The following is a 23,046-nucleotide window of genomic DNA, read 5'->3' as shown; positions in this document are numbered from 1 at the left end:
TGTAAGTTGTTTATTTGTTCTGTTGATTATTTCCTTAGCTGTGCAGAAGCTTTTTGATTTGATCAAGTTCCATTTACTCATTTTTGTGGTTGCTGTATCTGCCATTGGGGTCTTAGTCATAAATTCTTTGTCTAGGCCGATATCTAGAAGAGTTTTTTTAATACATTTTCTTCTAAAATTCTTATGGTTTCATGCTTTTATGTTTAGCTCTTTTATCCATCTTGAATTAATTTTTGTGAGTGGTGAGATATATGGATCCTGTTTCATTCTTCTGCATGTGGCTATCCGATTTTCCTAGCACCATTTATTGAATAGGGCTTCTTTTCCTCAGTGTATATTGTTGCCTATCTCAAAGATTAGTTGGCTGTATGTGGATGGTTTTATATCTGGGTTCTCTATTCTGTTCATTTGGTCTGTGTCTCTATTTTTGTGCCAATACCATGCTGTTTTGGTATTGGCACAAAATTTGCTGGTTTTGGCTTAAGATTGTTTTGGTCATTTGGGCTCTTTTTCTGATTCCAAAAGAAGCATAGAATTATTTTTTCTGTGAAATATGATGTTAGTATTTTTGATGGGGATTGCATTGAATCTGTAAATCACTTTGGGTCATATGGACATTTTAACAGTGTTGATTCTACCAATCCATGAGTATGATGTTTTTCCATTTGTTTGTGTCATTTGCGATTTCTTTCCTCAGTGTTTTGTAGTTCTGTTTGTAGAGATCTTTCACCTCCTTAGTTAAGTACATACCTAGGTATTTTATTTTCTTTGTAGCTACTGTGAATAGTATTGAGTTTTTGATTTGACTCTCAATTTGGCTGTTATTAGTATATAGAATTACTACTGATTCGTGTACATTGATTTTATAATCTGAGACTTTGCTGAATTTATTTCTCAATTCCAGTAGTCTCTTGGTGGAGTCTTTGGGGTTTTCTAGATATAAGATCATATCGTCAGCAAAAAGCAATAGTTTGACCTCTTCTTTCCCAATTTGGTTACTCTTTCTTTCTTTCTCTTGCCTGAATGCTCTGCCTAGGACTTGCAGTGAGTGTTCAGTTTTATGGGAGTATTTTGGGGGGGGGGGTGCATATTGAAACTGAGACCTAAAGGATGAGTAAGAGTTAGCCAGGGGGAGAGGGTGAGTAAGAAAGTTGTAGGCAGGAGAGTGGCCTGTGTGAAGGCCCAGAATGTGAGGCAGGTGGTGCGAGACAGGCCAGCGAGCAGCCTGTGAGCCATGGAGGCAGATAGTCAAACCCTGGGAAATTCTCTCTCCAGATGAGTGGTGACGGTGGCCCCAGCTAGAAAATGGCAGTGGGTGTGGAGAGACTCAAAGTCAAGTGATATTTAGGAAGTAAATTGAGAGGCTGTGGTGATTGGTTGGTGGTGAGGAAGGAAGATTGGACAGTGCTAAGGAGCGGTGATAATGGTATCATCAAAATTGTGAATAGGGACGTGATATCGTCAAGTGAGACTTGAGATAGGGAGACCAGAAGGCAAAACAGCAGTGATGAGTGTCTGAACAGAGGTCAGCATTAGAGCTATTGAGGACTAAAATGAACTGGATGGGATAGTTTGAAAGTGTGGTGTGAGATGAAGTCCAGATTTCTGTCTTTGGCCGCTGAGCTAAGGATAGTGCACTCTCTGAGAGAAGGCATTTAACGGGGCTGGAGGGAGGAGGGAGTAAGCGATGCTAGTCTTGCAATGTCAGCAGGTACTGGGACTCCTAAACTGGTGTATAGAGGGTGAAGTTACAGAGGTGGAGATGAGAATGTTAATTCTGTCTGGGAGTGTTAGGGAAGGCGTCAGAGTTCTCAGAGATGAATATGAATGATGGGTGTTGAGTGATGGCAGGGAGCAATTTGTGTAAAGACAGCGAGGTAGGAAAGGGTTTGTGATGGGATCCTTGAGTACTTTGTTTTCCTGAGTGTGGATGTCAAGGGCGATGAGGCTCCTGAGTGTGGATTTCAAGGGTGACGAGGCGGGGGAGATGGACCAGGTCATGAAGACTTGGTGTGCTGTGTGAAGCTAAAGAATCTGGATTTCGTGCACCTGCTGGGAGCCACTGGAAGATCCTAAGGAGAGAAGTAACATGATCATGTTTTCAGTCCTCTGGAGACCAGTTAAGGGGTGACACTGAATGTGCCCTCAGTATTTGTGAGCGATATGAGATATGGGCCTTTGAAATCAGGCAGTGGATAGAGAGGAAAGATATTGCGGAGGAGAAATACATGGGTCTTTGGGATGGGTGGGACATATCAGGTGAAGAGAAGGAGGGTGTGAGGGAGTCCCTGGGAGGGTGGGGTGCTATGTAGATAAATCCTGGCCTCGGAGCTCAAGTATGCATGTGCAGAACTTTCAAAACCGATTTCCTTCCAAAACTATGAAGTAACTTTATAATATTTAAAAAAAAAATCTAGATCTCAGATTATTCCCCAAAGGTCACCATGAACATATCAAAACAGCAGGGGAATCTAAAGTTAGCCAGAATTGCTTACAGCCCATAGTAGAAAGCATTCCACTGATGTTTGGCTGTCCTTAGTTTTAGAGAAAATTCCAGGTAGAAAATGATCAGCCATCTCAGCTGTCCTATGCTCTTCTCTTCTGAAGTTGATGAATCACTCTGAGATTGAGATTCCTGAGTAAATGTAATTAAATCTGGAGTAAGAGGACAACAGCGCTTTGATCCTTCCCAGCCTGGGAACCACACTGCATTGTGCCATAAAAGCACCATAAAAGCAGTGACAGAACTACAGGCTTTCATACTTGCTCAAATGATGAAACGGTGTTGCCATTTATCTTTAGCCTGATTTATTCTGTATGCTTCAAAACTGTCTTTCCTACTGCAGCTTAGATGTCTCCACCTGAATATTCCAAAGATGTTCCAGGTGCTGCATTTCTAGTACAAAACTCGTTATCCTCAGTCCTCCAACTTGGGTCATCTTGTGCTAACCCAGTCATTTCAGTCACGGCATCACTCTGCAGCAGCCACCGAAACTAGAAAACTCAATTATCCTTAGCTCTCCTCTTACCCTTACTGGCTGGCTGGTTGGCTTCTGGGTTCAGGCTAATTTATGTGTTAAATGTGTGTGGAATGTGTCCTCTCCTCTTTATTTCTGCCGCCCTCAGTATCTCTCACCTAGACCAGTGACCTAGACTATCTGACCTGTCTTCATTTCCTTTTTCTGGCTCACACTTAAATCTTGATTTTTCTAGAACACAAAGGCAGTGTTGAGGCAAAGGTGAGGGAGGCAGAGATATTGAGGTGAAGGTGAACAAGGTGGAAAAAGTTCTCTCAGTTGAATGGCCTTGATCTTTCAGTAAGCAGACCTGTTTATATGCTTTTAATGAAATAGGTCAAAGTGTGCTGAGGTGGAGCCCGAGGCAAGAAGGCTAATTGAGGTGATGGATATCCTAAATACACTGACTTGATCATTCTGCATTCTGTGCATGCAACAAAATATCACATGCACTGCATGCCATAAACATTTGCAAATATTATATATCAAAAAAAAAGTGGTGACTCACGCCTGTAATCCTAGCACTGTGGGAGGCCCAGGCGGAGGATGGCTTGAGGCCAGGAGTTCAGGATCAGCCTGAGCAAGAATAACACCCCATGTCTGAAAAAAAATAGAAAAATTAGCCGGGCATGGTGGTGCATGCCGGTAGTCCCAGCTACTCAGGAGGCTGAGACAGGAGGATTGCTTGAGCCCAGGAGTTTGAGGTTGCTGTGAGCTAGGATGATGCCACTGCACTCACTCTGTCGTGGGCAACAGAGTAAGACTCTGTCTCAGAAAAAAAAAAAGTTAAAAAAAAAGAAGACATAATTGGACTAGGTAATATTAGGTACAGTGGTAATTCATTTCATCCTCATTTTCTGAGACTTTCGCACTTACCAGTAATTTTATTTGCTTACACCACCACTTCTGATGATAGCATCCTGGTCTAAGCCATCACCGTCTCTTGCCTGACCTCCTGCACAAGCATCATAACTAGTCTTCCTGCTTCCAATCTTGCCCACTACACTCCATTCTCAGCATAGCAGCCAGAACGATCCTCTAAACTGACCTTTCTTCCTGCCCCTGTCTCCCTCCCTCCTTCTTCAGCAACACTGAGCTCCTGACTGTTCCTCCGTGCACTATGCAGACTCTCTTTGCTCTCAGTCTTTCTTTTGCCTGAAACCCTGTGACTCATTCCTCACCTCCTTCAACTCTTTGCTCCAATGTCACCTTTTCAGTGAGACCTTCACTGGCATCTTTGTTTGAAGTAGCAATGCTCTACCTCTCTATTCTATGCCTTATTTCCCCCCATAGTACATAACAAATTTTAATATTTTACATAGTTTATTTATCCCTCACCCTCCCAAAGATCATCCAACTGAGGGTAGAATGTTGTGTTTGTTTTGTTTCTCTCTGTATCACCATTGCCTAGAACAGTACCTGGAGCATAATAGATGCTCAATAAATATTTGCTAAAAATAAATAAAGTGAATGAACTCTATATCTTATCATAATGTGTTTATTTCTGATACTTTCTCATATAAGCAAATTCCCAAATAAAAACAAAACCTTTGCAAGAACAGGGGTTCTAATTTCTGGTTCAAAAAAGATAGTCATATTAGTTTTGGCTAACATGGTAGGGGATTAGTAAGAGAATACTCAAATCAGAGTGAAGGTACAAGTGAAGGTCCCCATTGAAAATTTCAAATTGCCTCCTGATTTATCTCTGTGATTTTATCTCCCTTTATTGTGTAGTATTGGGTAAGCATCTGTTTGGTTCACATCTAACTGCAGACAGTACTGTAATAAAAATGGTATGTACACCCTGTAGCACATAGCACCTACCTTTTCAAGGACTCATGTTTACTGCTATAAGGTGGATCATTACTCAAAAATGTAATTTCTGTCTTGCTACTGGCAGCTGCATAATTCAGCCTAGCCATTGGAGGTTGGAGTCCAGCTAGGCCTTTTATATTTGCTCAGCCTTACTTTCAAGTTGCCGTGGCAACGAGATCTGCACTCTGCTGAAACCGAGAATATCAGTGGCTTCTGCACAATGTCCTGCTTTAAGTTAAGGAGTGGGTGGATATGACCAAGCGATTCACATAAACACAGAGTGTGAGTGTAACATGGCCTGTGGCAAGCCATGGCTGTAGTAGTCTTTGGGGATATCACTTCTTTTAGAGTTTGAGGATCACTATTGACATTTGGGGAGGGACAGTTCTTCATTCTGCAGGACTATCCTTTTCTATACTGGAACATCCAGTAGAGGGTCCCACCTGGCTGTCTCTTGTACTACTAGATGGCTCCAGCCAAGAACCACATATGCTGAAGTGGCAGTGGTCTGAGCACTGAAAAGAATACATGCGTGGCACAGACAAGTGCCTTCGAGCCACTGAACAAAATAAACTGGGAAGTAGTTATGGAAGGTTTACTATGTGCAGGGAATACATGAGATACTTTGGGAATGCAGAGATATGCATTTTTCAAACTCATCCTTTGAAAAATATAGTTGTCCAGTGTTTGCCAAGAAAACATTTTAATATGACAGTTAAGGCTCAGTCTGCGAAGCTCTTATGTGAATTTGAGCAAGAGTAAATGTGATCTAAAAAATATTCATTTGACTTGAACCAACAGATACTTGGAAATTTAAGGAAAACCGATACAAAAATGTTTCATTGTCTTTATAAATATAGCTCATACTTTATTGTTGAGTATAGAGTACTTACACTACAAATAAGGCAGAACATCTTTGTCATGAAACATTCTTTGCCATTTTTCTTTTTGTCACAACTTTGTTCCCCTCTGCATTTTTTCTTGTGTGCTTACATATATGATTCAGTTTTGTGTTAACTATTTTTAATGAAAAATGAATTTATGAACATGTTTAACATTTAAGCATTACGAAAGGAAACATAGTGACAACATAAGTCCCTCTCCCAAAAGGTTACTACTATGAATAGTTTCTTGTGGATTCTTCCAGCAATTTTTTGTGCATTTATCAACATATGTATGAAGATATCCTCATTTAAAAAAATCACATGAATAGGAGCATATGTATTTCTCTGCCTTGAGTTTTCACTTAACACATAATGCCCTACATTGTGGGTATTCAACAAATATTTGTTGAGTGATTGAATAAACAATATATCTGTAGCAATATGTACATTCAGGAATTCTAGCTCCTCCTTTTGGTAGATAACAGATCCATATAGCAGTATTTTGTTATATGGTTGTGCCCTAATTCATTGGGCATATGCATTATGGAAACGCACAATTGTTTTCTAGTCTTTTCTATTACAAATAATGCTTTAATGAATCTCTTTGGCTATTTTGAGTCCGTTGCATTACCGTATCAATTTTGGGATAAGCTTGTCAACTTTTGCAAAATGCCAATTGGTATTTTGATAGGGATTTCATTGAATCTGTACATCAATTTGTGGAGTATTGCCTTCTTAACAAAATTAAGTTTCTGATCCATGAACACAAATGTCTGTTAATTTATTTAGGTTTTCTATAATTTTTTAATAATGTTTTGTAGTTTTCAATTTACAGATCTTATACTTCTTTTATTAAATATATTAGTATTTTACTCTTTTAAATGTGACTATAAATAGAATTGTTTTCTTAATTTCATTTTCATCTTAATGCATATCTTTGATCATAGCTTCTTCCTCTTCCCTTCGCAAGTATTTGTGTTGGATAAATTCCTGAATGTGAGTTTGCTGAGTCAAAGGGGATTTATTTCTAATATTTTAATAAATATTGTCAAATTTGCCTCTAAAGAAGTTGCCACGATCCGTATCAACAGATAGTAAGACTGGCTTTAATAAGCTGTTTCTTGTATTATACAATACAAAATTTTGAGCCTTATACAGTCTGGTAAGAGAAAAATGATATCTCCCTTTGTTTAAATATACTTATTCCATCATAAATATGATTATATATATGTTTTTCTGTTTGTGTGGACTACCTTTTTAAGTTCTTTGCCCAGCTTTTCTATTTGTAATTGATATTGATATTTACATATTGATACTATTGAATTTTCTTTTCTTGGGTTTAAACAAACTTACAGTGCCATAATTTAGGATCATTGGAAATGACTTTTAACTTTTTAAAACAAGTGGCAAAGAACTAGATTTATATCATATCACATAAGACTCTACATGTCTTTTGAATGGAATTGGAGCCTGGCCAACGATTTTTACGTACAGTAAAACAAGCATTTACTGAATGCCTAACTGGTGCCAGAAATGCTATGATAGTGATCAATAAGGTAGTGTTCTTGCTTCCCTGAGTGCTCACAGTCTAGCATGGAAGCCGTTTATTTGCTTGTTTTTAACAGAGGCACCTGATAAAAAGTGTCAACAGAGGTGTTGCAACTGTTGCCTGATTTTGCAGGCTGATACTGGTAGGTTTAGAAAGAGAGTGGGTAGTTTGGGCTGACAAGAAAGCAGGAGCAAAGGCCAGAAGGTGAAAGTGCTTGGAAAGTTTTGGGAATGCTAAAACGTTCGTAAGTGTGGAGTTTACTGCTACTGTGGTAGAATGGGTAGGAAGTGAGACTAGGAAGGTAGGTTGAAGCCATGTTGCCCAGTGGCTTGAATGCCATGCTCAAGAGTTTAGTTTTTGTCTTTTTGACTTTGAAAGGCATTGATGTTTTCGAGGGATGGGATTTTAATGTGGAGGCCTGATCAATAGTGATGATGATGGTGAAATAGCTAAGCTAAGGGTTATTTAAATGTTAAGTCATTCAGCCTCACAACTTGCATATGAGAGTCTATTATTGTATAATTTTTACAGATTTGAAACTGGATTTTCTTAATGTACATAGCACACTAAACCATTATTTTTATAGAAATTTGTTTTATATGAAACTTCTATGTTATCTTATAAATTTCTAAGATAAACTTCAGAAATTTATCTATGATTCAAGAAAAAATACCTTTTTTTTTTTTTTTTTTTGATACTTGTGTGAGGTGGAGTTGGGCAGAGCTCAGGCCTTGTCCCAAAGGAACACCCATGGTTTTACTTAACCATGTAGAACGCAACTGCTGGCATAGGTTCTGATTTTTATGTGAGTTCTCCCAGTATCTAAATGTTGGCTCCAATTTTCTAAATATTTGGCAGGCCTAACAAAACATATTCGGTCTGGAATCACCAGTCTACCTCTCCTTTAGATATTTGCTTTAGACAATATAGACTAGCCAAAATATTTAAGTAATTTAGGTATGTATCTCATTGATACACAGTTCTTATCCTCTGGGGAAGGGACCGAGTCAAGACTCAGAATTGCCATTTTGAGGGTTAGAAGTGTGACATCTCATGAATCTCATTAGTTTGAATGCTATCATTTCAGAATACATGAAAGGGGAAGATACTGTTTATATGATAAGTGAAAATGATAAGTATGGTAGGGGTGCGTGGGTGATAGTGAATTTTGGAGGGGAGAGATTTAGGACTTCTAACACTAAAAAATAAATCTGTATTGCCAAAACTGGAAGACTTTAGAGAGTTTTAAGAATTTTAGGTCACTAAAGATCTCCAGAGAACTCAATCTTGGTATGAAAAGTGTTATTTTTATTTTTGAAAACAACTTATTTCTAGAAAAACCACAAAGCAAGATCTGAAAATCTTTAAAAGCCTGTTTGTATCCACTTTTTATAATGCAAAAAGAAATGGCTAAAGTACTATTTCAGGTTATTTAGGATGCTTCTTTGTAGAAAGAGGAGGTTGACCACAGTGTGGTGAAATGAGATCTGATCATTTCTATGGATCTTGTGGTTCCATGTGTTGACATGAACAGCTTCCTTTTAGGCAAAGAGATGGCTGGAATTCATATTCACATGTGCTGTGAATTGCCAGCAGGCAATGTGAATTAAAATAGCATATTAATGTCTTCACTTTTGATTTGGTGAGGAAGCAGATTCATAAGATCAGTATTGATCAGATCAAATAAGATAAAATGGGCAAGACTGTGCTATGTAATAACCTGTTACATTATAGAAACTTATTAGGAATTGTTATTATCAAATGTGGTATTTTTGCCTTTATATCCTTTCCTTTACCAGTTATTTTCACCATTTATTTTATACATGATCTCAAATTTTGTCCTTCAGTAATGGTTTTTTCCTGATTATAAAATCAAATCATACTTACTAGATAGGTTTTGAAAATACTAAAAACCGATCAAATAAAAAGACATCCATAATCCCATCCCTTAGAGGTAATTGTGTAAAGGAATGAATGGACTCTGAAGTCAAACAGATCTTGGATTTAAGTCTTTATTAATTATTATTGTTTATCTTGTTTAGGTTTTATTTTTTCAAATAATAGCTGTACATATTCATGGGGTACGTAGTAATATTTTGATACATATAATGTATCAGATCAGGATAATTAGCATATCTGTCATCTAAAACATTTATCATTTCTTTGTGCTGGGAACGTTCAATATCTTCCTCCTAGCTATTTGAAACTGTATAATATATTATTGTTAACTATAGTCATCCTGTAGTAGTACAGAACATGAAAAATTATTCCTCTTATCCAGCTGTAATTTTATATCCTTTAACAAATCTCTCCCTATCCCTCTTTTCTCCCTATCCTTTCCAGCCTCTGATATCCACTGTTCTACTTTTTACTTCTATGAGATAAACTTTTTTTTTAGCTTCCACATGAGTTAGAACATGTGGTGGTTAACTTTCTGTGCCTGGCTTATTTCACTTAACACATGTCCTCCATTTCCATCCATATTGCCGTGAATGACAGGATTTCATTCTTTTTTATGGCTGAATGGTATTCCATTGTGTATATATATTATACCACATTTTCTTTATTCATTCATCTAGGTTGATTCCAAATCTTGGCTATTGTGAATAGTGGGAGCTACAGATGTCTCTTTAATGTAATGATTTCCTTTCCTTTGGATAAATTCCCAGTAGTGGGATTGTTGAATCATGGTGGTTCTATTTGTAGTTTTCTTGAGGAACCTCCATACTGTTCTCCACAGTGGCTATGCTGGTTTATATTCTCACCAACAAGATGTACAAATTCCCTTTCCTCTGCATACTTGTCAGCATCTGTTATTTATTTATTTACTTATTTTTTTGTGAGACAGGGTTTCACTCTGTTGCCCAGGCTAGAGTGCAATGGTGTCATCATAGCTCACAGCAACCTCAAACTCCTGGGTCCAAGCAATCTGCCTGCCTCAGCCTTCTGAGTAGCTGGGATGCAGGTATGTGCCACCATGCCCAGCTGGTTAAAAAATTTTTTTGTAGATATGGGCTCTTGCTCTGCTGTCAGGCTTGTTTGAACTCCTCGCCTCAAGGGATCCTCCTGCTTTAGCATCCCAAAGTGCTAGGATTACAAATGTGAGCTGCCTGCCCTGCCATTTTTTTCTTTTTGATAATAGCCATCCTATCTGAGGTGAAACATTACCTCATTGTGGTTTTGCTTTGCATTTCCCTGATGATTAGTGGTGTTAAACATTTTTTTCATATATTTGTTGACTATTTGTATGTCTTCTTTTGAGAAATGTCTGAATGTCGGTTCAGATCATATGCCCATTTTTTTAATTCAATTTTTTTTCCTGTTGAGATGTTTAAGTTTCTTGTATATTCTGGATATTAATCTACTATCAGATGAGTAGTTTGCAGTATTTTCCCCCAATCTGTAGATTGTCTTTTAACTTTCATTCTGCTGATTGTTTCATGCTTCTGCATATGGATATCCAGTTTTCCCAGCACCATTTATTGAAGACATTGTCCTTTCCCCATGAGTGTTCTTGGCACCTTTGTCAAAAATCAGTTGGCTGTAGATATGTGGATTAATTTCTGGGTTCTCTATTCTGTTCCGTTGGTCTGCGTGTCCGTTTTTGTGCCAGTACCATGCTGTTTTGGTTATTACAACTTGTAGTATACTTTGAAGTCTGGTAGTGTGATACCTTCAGCTTTGTTCTTTTTGCTTAGGATCACTTTGGCTGTTTGGGTCTTTTGTGATTCCATATAAATTTTAGGATTTTTTTTTTCTATTTCTGTGAAGAATGTCATTGGTATTTTGATAGGGATTGCATTGATCTATAGACTGCTTTGGGTAGTATGGTCATTTTAACAATATTAATCCTTCTGATCCATGAGCGTGGGATGTCTTTCTATTTGTTTGTATCCTCTTTAATTTCCTTCATCAGTATTTTGTAGTTAGAAGTTAGTTGACCTTACTGTGCTTCAATTTCCTTATCTATAAAATAGGAGTAACAATAGAATTTACCTTTTAGGGCTGTTGTGAGGGAAGTCTTTAGAAGACCTTGGCATATAGTGAATATCGAATCTACTACATACTACTTCTAGGCTTTTTTCTAATAACATATTTTTAGTTATAGTTAAGGACATACTATATATTATTTGGGTGTTTTTTTTTCATTTAGCATTACATCATAAGCATTTTCCTATGCAATTTCCAGTTGATGTATAGCCTTAGCCTAAATCATTGACCACTTTTCTAATTATTTCCTTAAGATAAATTTCTAGATATCCTGAATCAACTGATAGTAGCTTGTCTAGCTTACAGGAATAGCCTAGCAGGAAATGATAGATTCTGGAGTTTTAATCTTACAATCATGACCTGATAGAATGTCATATACCTCCCTGGTGTGATCATTAAGCTAACAGAAGCTCAGAGAACAGACAGGCAATTTGCAAGGTGGTTATGAGAGAAAGCTCTGGAGCCTGTCTGTCTATGTTTAAATCTTACTTCTGCAACTTTGAAAATATTTTTAATTTCTCTGAGCTCTTCCTGTACAACAGAATAAAAATAATAGCTATTTCGTGTGGTTGTTTTGAAGATTAGATAATTTGATATCTAATCCTGGCACATGGTAACCATTTAATGAATGTTAGCTCTTATTGTTTGTTATTATGTTCAAACTTGAAGTTTGTTTTTATAATTAAATATGAGATGATGGCAGTGATTTTTACAAGTAATGTGACTATAAGCTATAAAATATAAAGTAGGGCAATACAAATATTTTTTAGTTTGAAATGGATTGATTTTTTTCTCCCCACTTAAAAAATAACAAATATTCTCTCTGTTCTAAATTTTTTTGGCTAGAAGACAAAATGGGAAAAACATTTGATTTAATAAACATTATAAAGAATTTTTTATAATTTTCTTCAGTGATTCACAGATGGAATGTGATTTTTATCCAAATTATTCTTGTTAAAAGACACAAATACTTACCATTAATTTTTTAAAAGTTAAATTTAAGCAAACACCTGCTAACATTTATAGTGTCTACTATGAGATACACACTGCTCTAGGTATTTTACTTATATTAACTCATATAAATCCTCATATGTCCTATGAAGAAAGTTCTTTTATAGTCCCCATTGTATAGATGAAAGAAAAGAAGCACAGAGATGTTAAGTAACTTGTTGAAGTTTATACAGCTAGGGCAAAAATTCTGTCCTGTGCAGTCTAGGTCCGGCTCCCATGGTTTTTTAAGCATTCCACTATGTCATTTAACATTCAGAAAGCAAGAGAATAATAATTGATTAAGTGCAACACCGACATGTTTGCAGTGAGTTTGTGTTGGTCCGAGGATTTGATTAATATAAAATTCTAGATCAGGTTTTAAAAAATTCATCTCTTTTTTGGAATTGCATGTATGCGAGTTTCAATTCCTTTTTTCCCCTTTTAGTTTTTCAGTTATGGGACGAAAATATTATATCAAAACACTGAAGCTGTACAGTCTAAATTCTTTCCACCCCTTCAAAAAGCGATGTTGCCACCTAATAGTTTTCAAGGAAAAGTGGCGTTCATTACCGGGGGAGGTACTGGCCTTGGTAAAGGAATGACAACTCTTCTGTCCAGTTTGGGTGCTCAGTGTGTGATAGCCAGCCGGTAAGTCTGTCTCAGCAAGTTGCTTGGCAAGAGTGTGTTGAAGAAACTGTTCTGTGCCATAGTATTGAAAATGCCATTTGCCAGAATTGTTTGATTTGCAACTTAATCTTATATGAAATATTCTTTAGGTTATTTAAATAAATCTCCTTGGAAAAAGTCAGTTATAAAAACAAAAAACAAAAACCACAACGAAAAAGAAAATAATAATAACCTTTTTAAAACATCTAAAAACCAAAAAAAAAAAAAAAAAGAAAACAAGTCAGTTATAATTTGAGATGATGGAAATAGTGACAGTTATGGAACTGATGATGTTTACATGTCCCAAATTCAGTGAGAGAATTTTTTATTAGATGAAGTTAAAAAGTACTTCCTGGAGCCACGCGTGGTGGCTGCCCCTGTAGTCCCAGCTACTTGGTGGAGCTACAGGCTGCGGGATTGCTTGAGCCTAGGAGTTTGAGATCAGTCTATAGTGAGACCCATCTCAAAAAATATGTGTATATATTTAAAAAAAAGTACTACCTACATGGAGGTTGCTTGTTTTCAGTAGGAGTGATTATGGTTACTGCTTTATTTGATGATTAACTTTGTACCAGAATAATGGCTGTAATACTTTCATTTTCTGTAAGGCAGACAGCTATTTCAAAACATCTATTGTGATAAATATAGGAAGAGTAACACCATGTGGAAAGAATTTCTTCTTACGTAGGCTTATCTTGGTACCCTATAACTATGTGAGTCTGAGGCTTTAGGGACTGGTCAAAAAATCCACCCCTTCCTCCAATTTTGAATGATATAACATTTTAGACAGACCAAGTAATCATCTGAACAATAGTCCCTACGTCATTCACAGCTGCAAACTGGCCAGAACATTTTTTTAATGTTGTATTGTTTTAAAGAGTTTTAAAATATTATTTTCAGTTTAATGCTACATAATTTATATTCATGGCTTATTTTTTGTGTTTCTTCAAAGGCGTGAGACTCTGAATGCATGTAGGTTATCTGAACTCGTAAATTTCATCCAAAACCTACTAACATTAGACCTTGAATGTATTTTCTTTGTAAAGCTGGCTTGAGCAAAAGAACAATGATTATAATTAAGGAAATAATTTAAATCTATGAGTAGATAATGCTGAAGCAACTGGTTTAAAGTGAATAATTCAATAAATTAGTATCAGATATGTAAAAATTATTTAAATTTGACTTTTAGAAAATTAATTCCTTCAAATTGATTTGTATTTAGATATAATTCATACTTTCTCAGAAATGCTTTCTTTTAAGCTATAGATTTTCTACATTCTTTAAGTTATGGAGTTAAAAAGAAATATATACAGATATTTCAGAACTTACTGAAAATACCATATGTTTATTTCTAGGAAGATTGATGTTGTGAAAGTTACTGCAGAACAAATTTCTTCTCAGACTGGAAATAAGGTACATTAGAAAGCAGTCATTTAATTTAGATTCAGAAATTATAATGTGTTTGAACAATTTACTCATGTTTTTGGTTTAGGATATCTATAAAACGTAGTATTCTTTTTTCTTTTTGTTGTTTTGTAGGTTCATGCAATTCAGTGTGATGTGAGGGATCCTGAAATGGTTAAAAACACTGTGTCAGAACTGATCAAAATCGCAGGACATCCTGATGTAAGTATAATTGGTGATGAGACCAAACCATGAGGCATCTGATGTTGATAACAAACACCAAGATGCACGAAGGAAGTAAAATGCTGATGCGACCAAGTAGTGTGTTGGGAAGCACCTATTTTCCATCCCTAGGGAAATACCAGCTCCGCTTAAAGCAGGAACAGATCAGGAGGATTGCTGCATTACTTCCTTTCAGGAATACTTAAAACATACATTTATGATCGATTGTAGAACAAACCTGATTTCACTTTATTTAATAAGATTATGAAATAACAAGAGCAGTTATTCAAGAGCACAGTATCTAGTTTAAATGATTCATGCTGTTTGTTTTTTGTAATAACTTTTGATTATCTCTCTCAGTGGAGGAGAACAATACAAATAAGAAAAACTACAAAAAATTCCACATTTCTCCATGTATGACCTGAGTTATGCATGGGTATTTTGCTGTTGTTTGGTTCATTTATTGGAGAGAAGCCATTTCTTCCAATAGTCTCAAAGAGAGCACTTTTGTCTGTTAAAGATATCTTCACACATACCAATATATAGAACTAAGCTGAATCTTTGTTCATAATGAAGAAACAGGTCACCAACCAAGAGTTTCATTGGGTAAATTAAACTAAAATGACACCAGAAATTAAAGGCATTTCTTGAGATTCCCTGAAATAAAGTGTAGTCATATGGTAAATATGCTTAATCTGTATTAATTTTTGTTTTTTTTTTTTTGAGACAAAGTCTCACTCTGTCACTCAGGCTGGAGTGCAGTGGTGTCATCATAGCTCACTACAGCCTCCAACTCCTGGGCTCAAGTGATCCTTCTGCCTCAGCCTTCCTAGTAGCTGGGACCATGGGTGTATTCCACCATGCTTGGCTGATTTAAAAAAAAAAAATTTATAGAGACAGGGTCTTGCTATTGCCTGAGCTGGTTTCAAACTCCCGGCCTCAAGCGATCCTCTTGTGTTGGCCTCCCAAAGTGTTAGGATTACAGGTGTGAACCACTATACCCAGCCTGTATTAATTTTCTTAATAATAGAGTCTACCCTAGTTTAAAGATAGGGGTTAGGACTCTGAAATTTGGTAAATAACATAGGAGATTTTCACAGACTCAAAAAACAAAATGGAACAAAATTTCGTGGTATTTCATAGCTGATTATGAATTTTAGCTTTAGTGTATTATTTGGATTAGTAAGTTTCAGAAATAAAAGCTCTGGAGGGAAAATGTTTTTCTTCATCTAAAAGTTTTTATAATTTACTTTATTCATTTATTAGATTGTGATAAACAACGCAGCAGGAAATTTTATTTCCCCCACTGAAAGACTGTCTCCTAATGCTTGGAAGACCATCACTGACATAGTTCTAAATGGTACAGTCTTTGTGACACTAGAAATTGGAAAGCAACTTATTAAAGCACAGAAAGGTATGTTATTCATTCTTCACATATTTATTGGGCCCATGTGTGCGCAACGTTCTGTGCTAAGTTCTAGGATACTTTAAAAAGTCAATGAGACTGTCTATACATGCACAACTCACAGTGTAATGGAGAAGAAAGATACTGAAATAATTATCATATGTCATGATTTGAGGAAAAATAAGTATGTGTTTCAAGTACATTGGAAATCCAGAGACAGGAATGACTAACTCTCCCTAGGATCAGTGATCAGATTGAGGAACGAGATCCAATTTGAACTGAATTTTCACAGATCTGGATGTGGAGAAAGGGAGAGAAAGGAAATGTGAATGACTGTGAATAGAGGCCTCTGGGAGGGGAAAAGCAGGAGGGTTTAGGGAATGACGAGAAATTTGATGTGACTAGAGATGGGGAGAAAGTGGGTAGGAAATGATTTTGGGAAGGTGGGTTGGGGTGTAACTGGGAAAGTTCTCAGTACCAAAAAGGGGGTTTGCTGTTAATCCTGAAGAAATGGGAAACTATTTCCTCATGGATTTCCACTGAAAGTACCTCAGAGGAAGGTGACTTGATTGGAAAGGTTATTGGCAACAATGTGGAACAGGTTTGAGGATACCCATTCAGGAGGGTTTGATTTTTCTTTTGGCATGTGGATAGACAGCATGGTAGATAAAGTAGGAGACTTTTAGAAGACAAAGATCAACAGGGCTTCCTGATTAGATGAGAGAGTTTTTAGCTGGGGTGAGTAGTGGGTGATGGTAACACCAGTGGTGTTGAGAACACTGGATGGAGAATAGATTTAGAGAGCACTTACTAGGAGGACATTGTTTTTAGTACTGTGAAAAAACTTCTTTATAAAAGTTTGTGTGCACATGAATAGTACACATGTGTATTGTGTATATGTGTGTGTATACATATATGTCTAGAACCAGCATACATTTATTCACTTAACAGACACTGACAACTTTTGTGTAGCAGGCCCTATGCTGTATGCCCAAAGCACAGAAACAGACAAGACTCTGTCCCTGAAAAAGCTGTGGTTGGAACTTGAAAGAGTGGGGGAATTTTCTCAGAGAGGGAGGAGAGTATTCTGAACAAGGACAAGGAGGAAGAGTTGTCATGCTCCCCAGAGAATGTTTTTTGAGGCTTGAGGGGAGGAAGGAATACATCGAGCTGGCCAGGTTTCTCCCTCTTGTTCAGAAGCCTTTGCCTTGCGAGGTTTAATTTTTTGCTCTATGCAGCTTGAATAATCCTAAAATCAATTTGAAGGAGGATGTAAGAACAGACAGAGGGATGCCAGGAAGGCACTAGCTTTGTGTGTGTGTGTGTGTGTGTGTGTGTGTGTGTGTGTGTGTGCGCGCGCGCGCGCTAATAGCTTCCATCCTTTCCCCATGAACTCATTGAAATTGAAATCCCTGATCATCACTAGTTTCCACTACAGAAGAGTAGATATGATTTATATTTAAAGTTTGGGTGGTGAGTTTTTGATTTTATCTGTTTTTCTTCAGGAGAGATGGATGAGAGCGGAAAGGGGGACAGGGAAGAGTGGGTGGACTCCTCTCTCTTCCCTTCTTTGTCTGAGGAACCTTGGTCTCTGTATCCTTTCTCTTTCTCTCTGCCTCTGTCTGATTTCCTCTCCCCTCACTTCTGGCTCATGTCTTGATTTCTTCCTTTCTCTCTCTGCCTCTGTCAGCTCTTCATTTTTGGTTCTCTGTTTTTCTCTTCATCTCTGTCTCTTTCATCACTTTTTCTTATTTCTTCCCTTGCCCATCTCTGTGACCCTTGATTTCTGTCTGGCTCTCCCTTCTTTTCTCATTATTGTCTTTCATTTTAACATTGACTTTGCTCTATTTTTATTCATCACATTGGATTAAAATTCTATGGGCTTCATTAAAAATATATTAGATAAGACTTTTTAAAAGATGGAAGCCAGTTTTTATTCTACCAAGATTCCTGTCAGTTATTGATACCGCACATAACCTGACAGAGTTTGGAGAACTTGGACCACTGAGTGGAAGAGAGCATGGTACACAGGGTCTATTCTGGTATTGGATCAATAGTCAAGGAGCTCAAGTGTGTCAATGTAGGTAAACCTGCAGGTCAGATCGTGGGGTGGCAATCTGTGGTAATCTGTGATCAGAAGTGTGTTAGGTGGTCTGGCATCTAGGAAGTCAGTCAAGGTAAGATATCCAGGAAGTCAGACTAGAGAAGATGAGGGTACCAGCAACTGGAAGGTAGAAGCTCACTTGCTGTGGGCAGGAATTGGTGACAGTGTGCACTGGGAGTAGACAGCAGATGACTAAAGATCAAGAGCACAGTGGCCTTAGTAAGGGCAGAAAAGATAGAATTAGTGGGAGAGGTAGCAGTGATGCAAAATTAACAATTATGAACAGATGAAGGATTTAGGAAACTTCTAAAGACTTTAGCCCATTGAGCTCTTACAGCTATGAAAGTCTATAAATATGTGGCTGATCCTTACTGGGAAGGATATTGGAAATACCATACTAAGGTCCATTGATCACTAGAATATCATATATAAAAATGAAAAAATTCATATGTAGGTTGAGATGGATTCGCTTCCACTATAGCTTTCAGGTCATCATTATCCACCTTGGTCTCAGGTTGCTCACATGGCTCATTTTCAAGATGAAAATCACAAGAACGGAACTTCTCAAAGCATAGATGTACCGTGCGTTCATTAGCCACATCCTTCCCAAACACTTCATTGGTATTTCAAGCTGTCTGTGCAGCATTGGTTCTACGATGGAACTCATATTTGAAAATAACATGAATTTTGACTTATCCATGGTTTCACAAAAATTACTCTAAAAAAATTTGAAAGATAATCACAAGCCAAAACATGCATTTGCAAGACTGAGGATGTACCTTCACAATAAGAATAAAACAAGAAGTGTCAAAGTGAAATGTCAGAGATATCAACTGTCAAACTTAGTACCTAAGGAGATCAGACATTTCATACTTAATGACCTAATATATTTCTGTTGAAGTGGCATTAATAATTGTCTTAGTCCGGAGTGTTATAACAAATGACCACAGACTGGGTAGCTTAAACAGCAAATATTTATTTCTCATGGTTCCGGAGGCTGGAAGTCTAAGATCAGGGTGCCAGCATGGTCAGGTTCTTGGTGAGGGCTCTCTTTCTGGTTGTGTTGTTTAGTGGCCTTTCCGTGGTTTGTGCATACACACAGAGATCTACCATCTCTTCCTCTTTTTATAAGGGCATTAATCCTATCCTGGGGGTTCCAACCTCATGACCTACTTCAACCCTAATTACCTCCCAGAAATCCCACATCCAGATACCATCGTTAGGGATTAGGGTTTCAGCATATGAATTTGGGGGACGGGTAGTGGATAAAAACATTCAGTTCATAGGAATAATACTTTATACCACTGTAGTAATTTACAAAATGCTTTCATACACCAGTATGGAAACAGTATGAAACCCAGTATATATACATATAGTATTATATATATTCATTACTTTAGCTTGATATTAACTTGAAATGAGGTAGTATGTATCGTACAACTTTTAAAATTGATATTATGTTTAACCTAAATCCAACAAATACCTCTTGTGCCACCGTCAAAGATGTATTAGATAAGTGTTGAACATGGTATGCTACTCTTCGTGTTTGGATTTTTAAAACAATCTTAAATTACTTAACATTCAAGTAAACGTACTGGCTTTGTATCCATCATTGTCTTTTAAAAATACATGTAGATTCCATCTAAAGAAAATTAAGTTTTTAAAAATTTTCTTTTTGTTTCTTTTACATGTATCAGTTGAAAAAATACATGATAGGCTACCCAGATGTTAGACTTGATTTTGGACTAGCTTTGGTAATTGAATCACATGAATTACTTTATATTATACCAGAAAGCTAAGATTCCTTCTGCATAAGACCATGTGAGAATTCTATAGTGATTACTGCAAGTTTTATAATTATTAAATAAAGGTCTATTACACAACAGATGTTGGAATACAGAACAAGCAAAAAGTGAGGCATTATTTACAAGGACATGCCCTAATTTTAACCAAATTTTCCTTCCTCCTTCTCTCCATTCCTCCCTTCCTCCCTCTATCTTGTCTTTCCTTCCTTCTTTTTTTCCCTTGTTAACTTCCTTTCCTCCTTTCTTCTTTCCTTCCCTTATTCCTTTCTTTATTCTTTTATTCTTTCTTTCTTTTTTTAACAGCTAACACTTATTGAGGGCTTCCTCTGTATCACGTTTTGTTCTGAACACTTTTAACTCATTTGATATTTGCATGACCTTGTAAGTGCTATTTTATTCCTACTCATAGATATGGGTCAAAACAGATGCACAGTTATTCTTTTTTTAATATATGAGCTAAGTGTTTTTAATACATTCACAGATGAGAAACTATGGTTTATTAAATGCCTAATAAATGTTAACTATTACTATTGAAATCAATGATTGATATAGTTTTTAAAAAAATTTTCATTATAAGCGGTGTAGTGGGGAAAAAGAAGGGACTGTGACTTTGTTATAATCATGGTTGGTCTCCTAGTTTCCACGTGATACTTGGACAGTTAGTGAGTCATGGTATTTTTACTGTTACTCACCTTTCTATTTCTGTAAAATAGATTTGATAATAAATTTCTACCCTAATATTTAGTAACAAAACAAGGTGTGACCTATAAAAGCCTCATGAAAAATATAAATTTCTTTACAGATATACATGTACTTCTTCATGCAAATGAACACATGGTATCCTAGCTAATTTAAGAGTTTGGCCAAAATAATTTGAAGAGCTTCAGGGAATCTAGAGTAAGGGATAGTAGCAACCCAAGGAAGCTTGAACTGTACGGAGCTTATGTTGGAGAAAGGGAAAGAGTGAAAACTCACTATCTAAGCAAGTTAATCATGCAATATGCGGGGGGAAGTAATTAATAAATGTCTGTAAAAGAAATTGTGGATAGGATGGAACTTACTGAAATTATGCCTGAAGTCATCTTACCAGCAGCCTTGTGATTGAGGAAGAGAAGAATAAATGAGACCTTGGAAACATTGAACTAAGTTGTAAAATATATCCTTCTTGTAGTTAGGTTAAATGATAAGAAAACACAAGGTTTTTAACCATCTTGCTATTTTCCTCATTAGTGTGAACTATAAATGCAAAAATAAATTTCAAAACGTTCTTCTTTCCAATCCATACATACTGTACTTGGCCAGTTACTCTTCCTCTTCCTCTATAATCAGGCACCCTCGGCCTCTCCAATCTCATGTCCATACATAATAACCCCTTGTTTGAGTGCCCCATTCCACATGCTCTGACTAAAATCATTCTTTCCCTACATCGTAGAGAATCTCCATGTCCAGCTGTAGTCCTGCTCCTTAATGAAAGATTCCCTGTTCAGAGTCTGTAATGCACACTGTAGCATTTAAAAACATGTTGTTATCGTTTCATGTTGTAAATCTCCTTTTCCTACCCATCAAGATGAGAAATACTTTTATTCATCAGGACCCATTACTTCTGCCTCACCTGCAAACCTTTTCAATTTTCCTCCCACTTCTTTCCTCACCATTTCTAAACTTAACACTAAACACAAAGTTGGTGCTTTGTTTATGCAATGAAGTATTCTAGAGACCTACAAAAGGAAGTTGAGTTGAGGACGTATTTAATACTTCTTTCAATTGTGTCCTTCAGCTCTTAGAGGGAAAAGAAGATGACCAGTCATTTGACATGAGCAACCAGAAGGGAGGCAAATGCACCTTGTTTCAGAAGCAGGAAGAGTAGAGCAGAAGGTGGCTTTTCTTATGTATCAGTGCTATGATTGCAAGATGTATAGTGTTTAGATTTTAAAGTGTAAAAGAATTGTATGGATACATTTCTTTGTATTGTGTCCAGGTGCATTTAAAGAATATTTTAAAACACATTTTTGGTAATCAGTTGAAATTTATTTTGGCAGCATTAATACGCTTATTTGTTAGAGTTATCTTGTTAATTCGATAAAAGATTTCAGCCTCATCCGTTAAAATTCCTTGGAGCAACTAAGCACCTTATTTTGGTGTTTTGTGAAGACAATGGGAAGGTAAGGTGAGTTGGGAATTTTGAAAGGAATCTTTTTTTCTTTTTAAATATGTAATTGGAAATTTCTTGGCAAGGCTGTTTTAAGTAGTGATTAAGAGTGTAGGCTCTAGCGACAAACTGCCTAGTTCTGATCCTGTTTACATCACTTATTAATCCTGTGAACCTGAAAAGGTTACTTCATTGTCCCTCAATCTCTTCTGCAAAATGGCATTAATAATAAAGCCATCTCCTAGGATTGCTGTAATGATTAAATGAGCTAGTATCTGTAAAGCGTTAAGAATAGTGCCTGACCCAGAGTAGTCTAGTATTCAGTAAATGTTAGTTATTAAAGAAAATGTTAGTTTCCTCCAAGATAAGTATATTTTTACCACCCCTTTTACAGGGGGACCATCAAGTATCTGAAATTTAGGATATGGCCCATAATTAAAACCGATTAGAAAAACGGGAGCCCTGATAGCACTTATTGTAATTAAACTTGCAAATTTGCAACCTACATGGGGGATGTATTTATGTTAATTGTTTAAATGAGAAAAGCCCTTACTTAGTAGATAATATTCTTTTATGCAGGGTTATTCTAGTTTTTTAAGTTACATAGTTCTCCTTTAAGTAAGTTTAAAGCACTGATGATTTTTAGATTTTAATCTGGGCTGTCATTGAAAACTGACTGAGAGAGACAGGTTTCCTCTTGTTTTGGGTCTTTAAGGGTTTGCCCATATCAAAAAGAGAAGTTTCTCTTGTCAGTAAGATTAATTGCCAGCGATAACAATAGAAGAGTTAAAGCTACAAATAATAGCTCAGTTGTGTAGTTTAGGAAGTACAAGGTGCGGGTGGGGAGGAGGCTGATGGACATGGATTTTATGCTTGGAGGTGGGTATAGTTAAACTGAAGGATCTCAAGAAGAGGCATATCATTGTCTGGGCGTAGTGGCTCACTCCTGTGATCCTAGCACTTTGGAAGAACAAGGTGGGAGGATCCCTTGAGGTCAGGAGTTTGAGACCAGCCTGAGCAAGAGTGAGACCCTGTCTCTACTAAAA

At 36.8% G+C, this 23,046-nt stretch overlaps 1 protein-coding gene across 2 annotated transcripts in view; it reads left to right on the top strand.

Annotated features, from left to right (window-relative positions):
- The window catches only part of DECR1 (2,4-dienoyl CoA reductase 1, mitochondrial), a 54,386-nt gene that overhangs the window by 10,860 nt on the left and 20,480 nt on the right, over positions 1-23,046 (top strand). For both annotated transcript variants that reach the window (XM_012643628.1, XM_012643629.1), the window contains exons 2-5: positions 12,691-12,893; positions 14,267-14,324; positions 14,451-14,537; positions 15,804-15,951. In XM_012643628.1, coding sequence (XP_012499082.1) covers positions 12,691-12,893; positions 14,267-14,324; positions 14,451-14,537; positions 15,804-15,951 — 496 coding nt within the window. The remainder of the gene's footprint in view (positions 1-12,690; positions 12,894-14,266; positions 14,325-14,450; positions 14,538-15,803; positions 15,952-23,046) is intronic.

This window comes from Propithecus coquereli, unplaced genomic scaffold (assembly GCF_000956105.1).
Source record: "Propithecus coquereli isolate 6110/MARCELLA unplaced genomic scaffold, Pcoq_1.0 Scaffold2, whole genome shotgun sequence".
NCBI lineage: Eukaryota > Metazoa > Chordata > Mammalia > Primates > Indriidae > Propithecus > Propithecus coquereli.
Note: the sequence above shows the minus strand (reverse complement) of the source record. Positions and strands in the feature narration are given on the sequence as shown.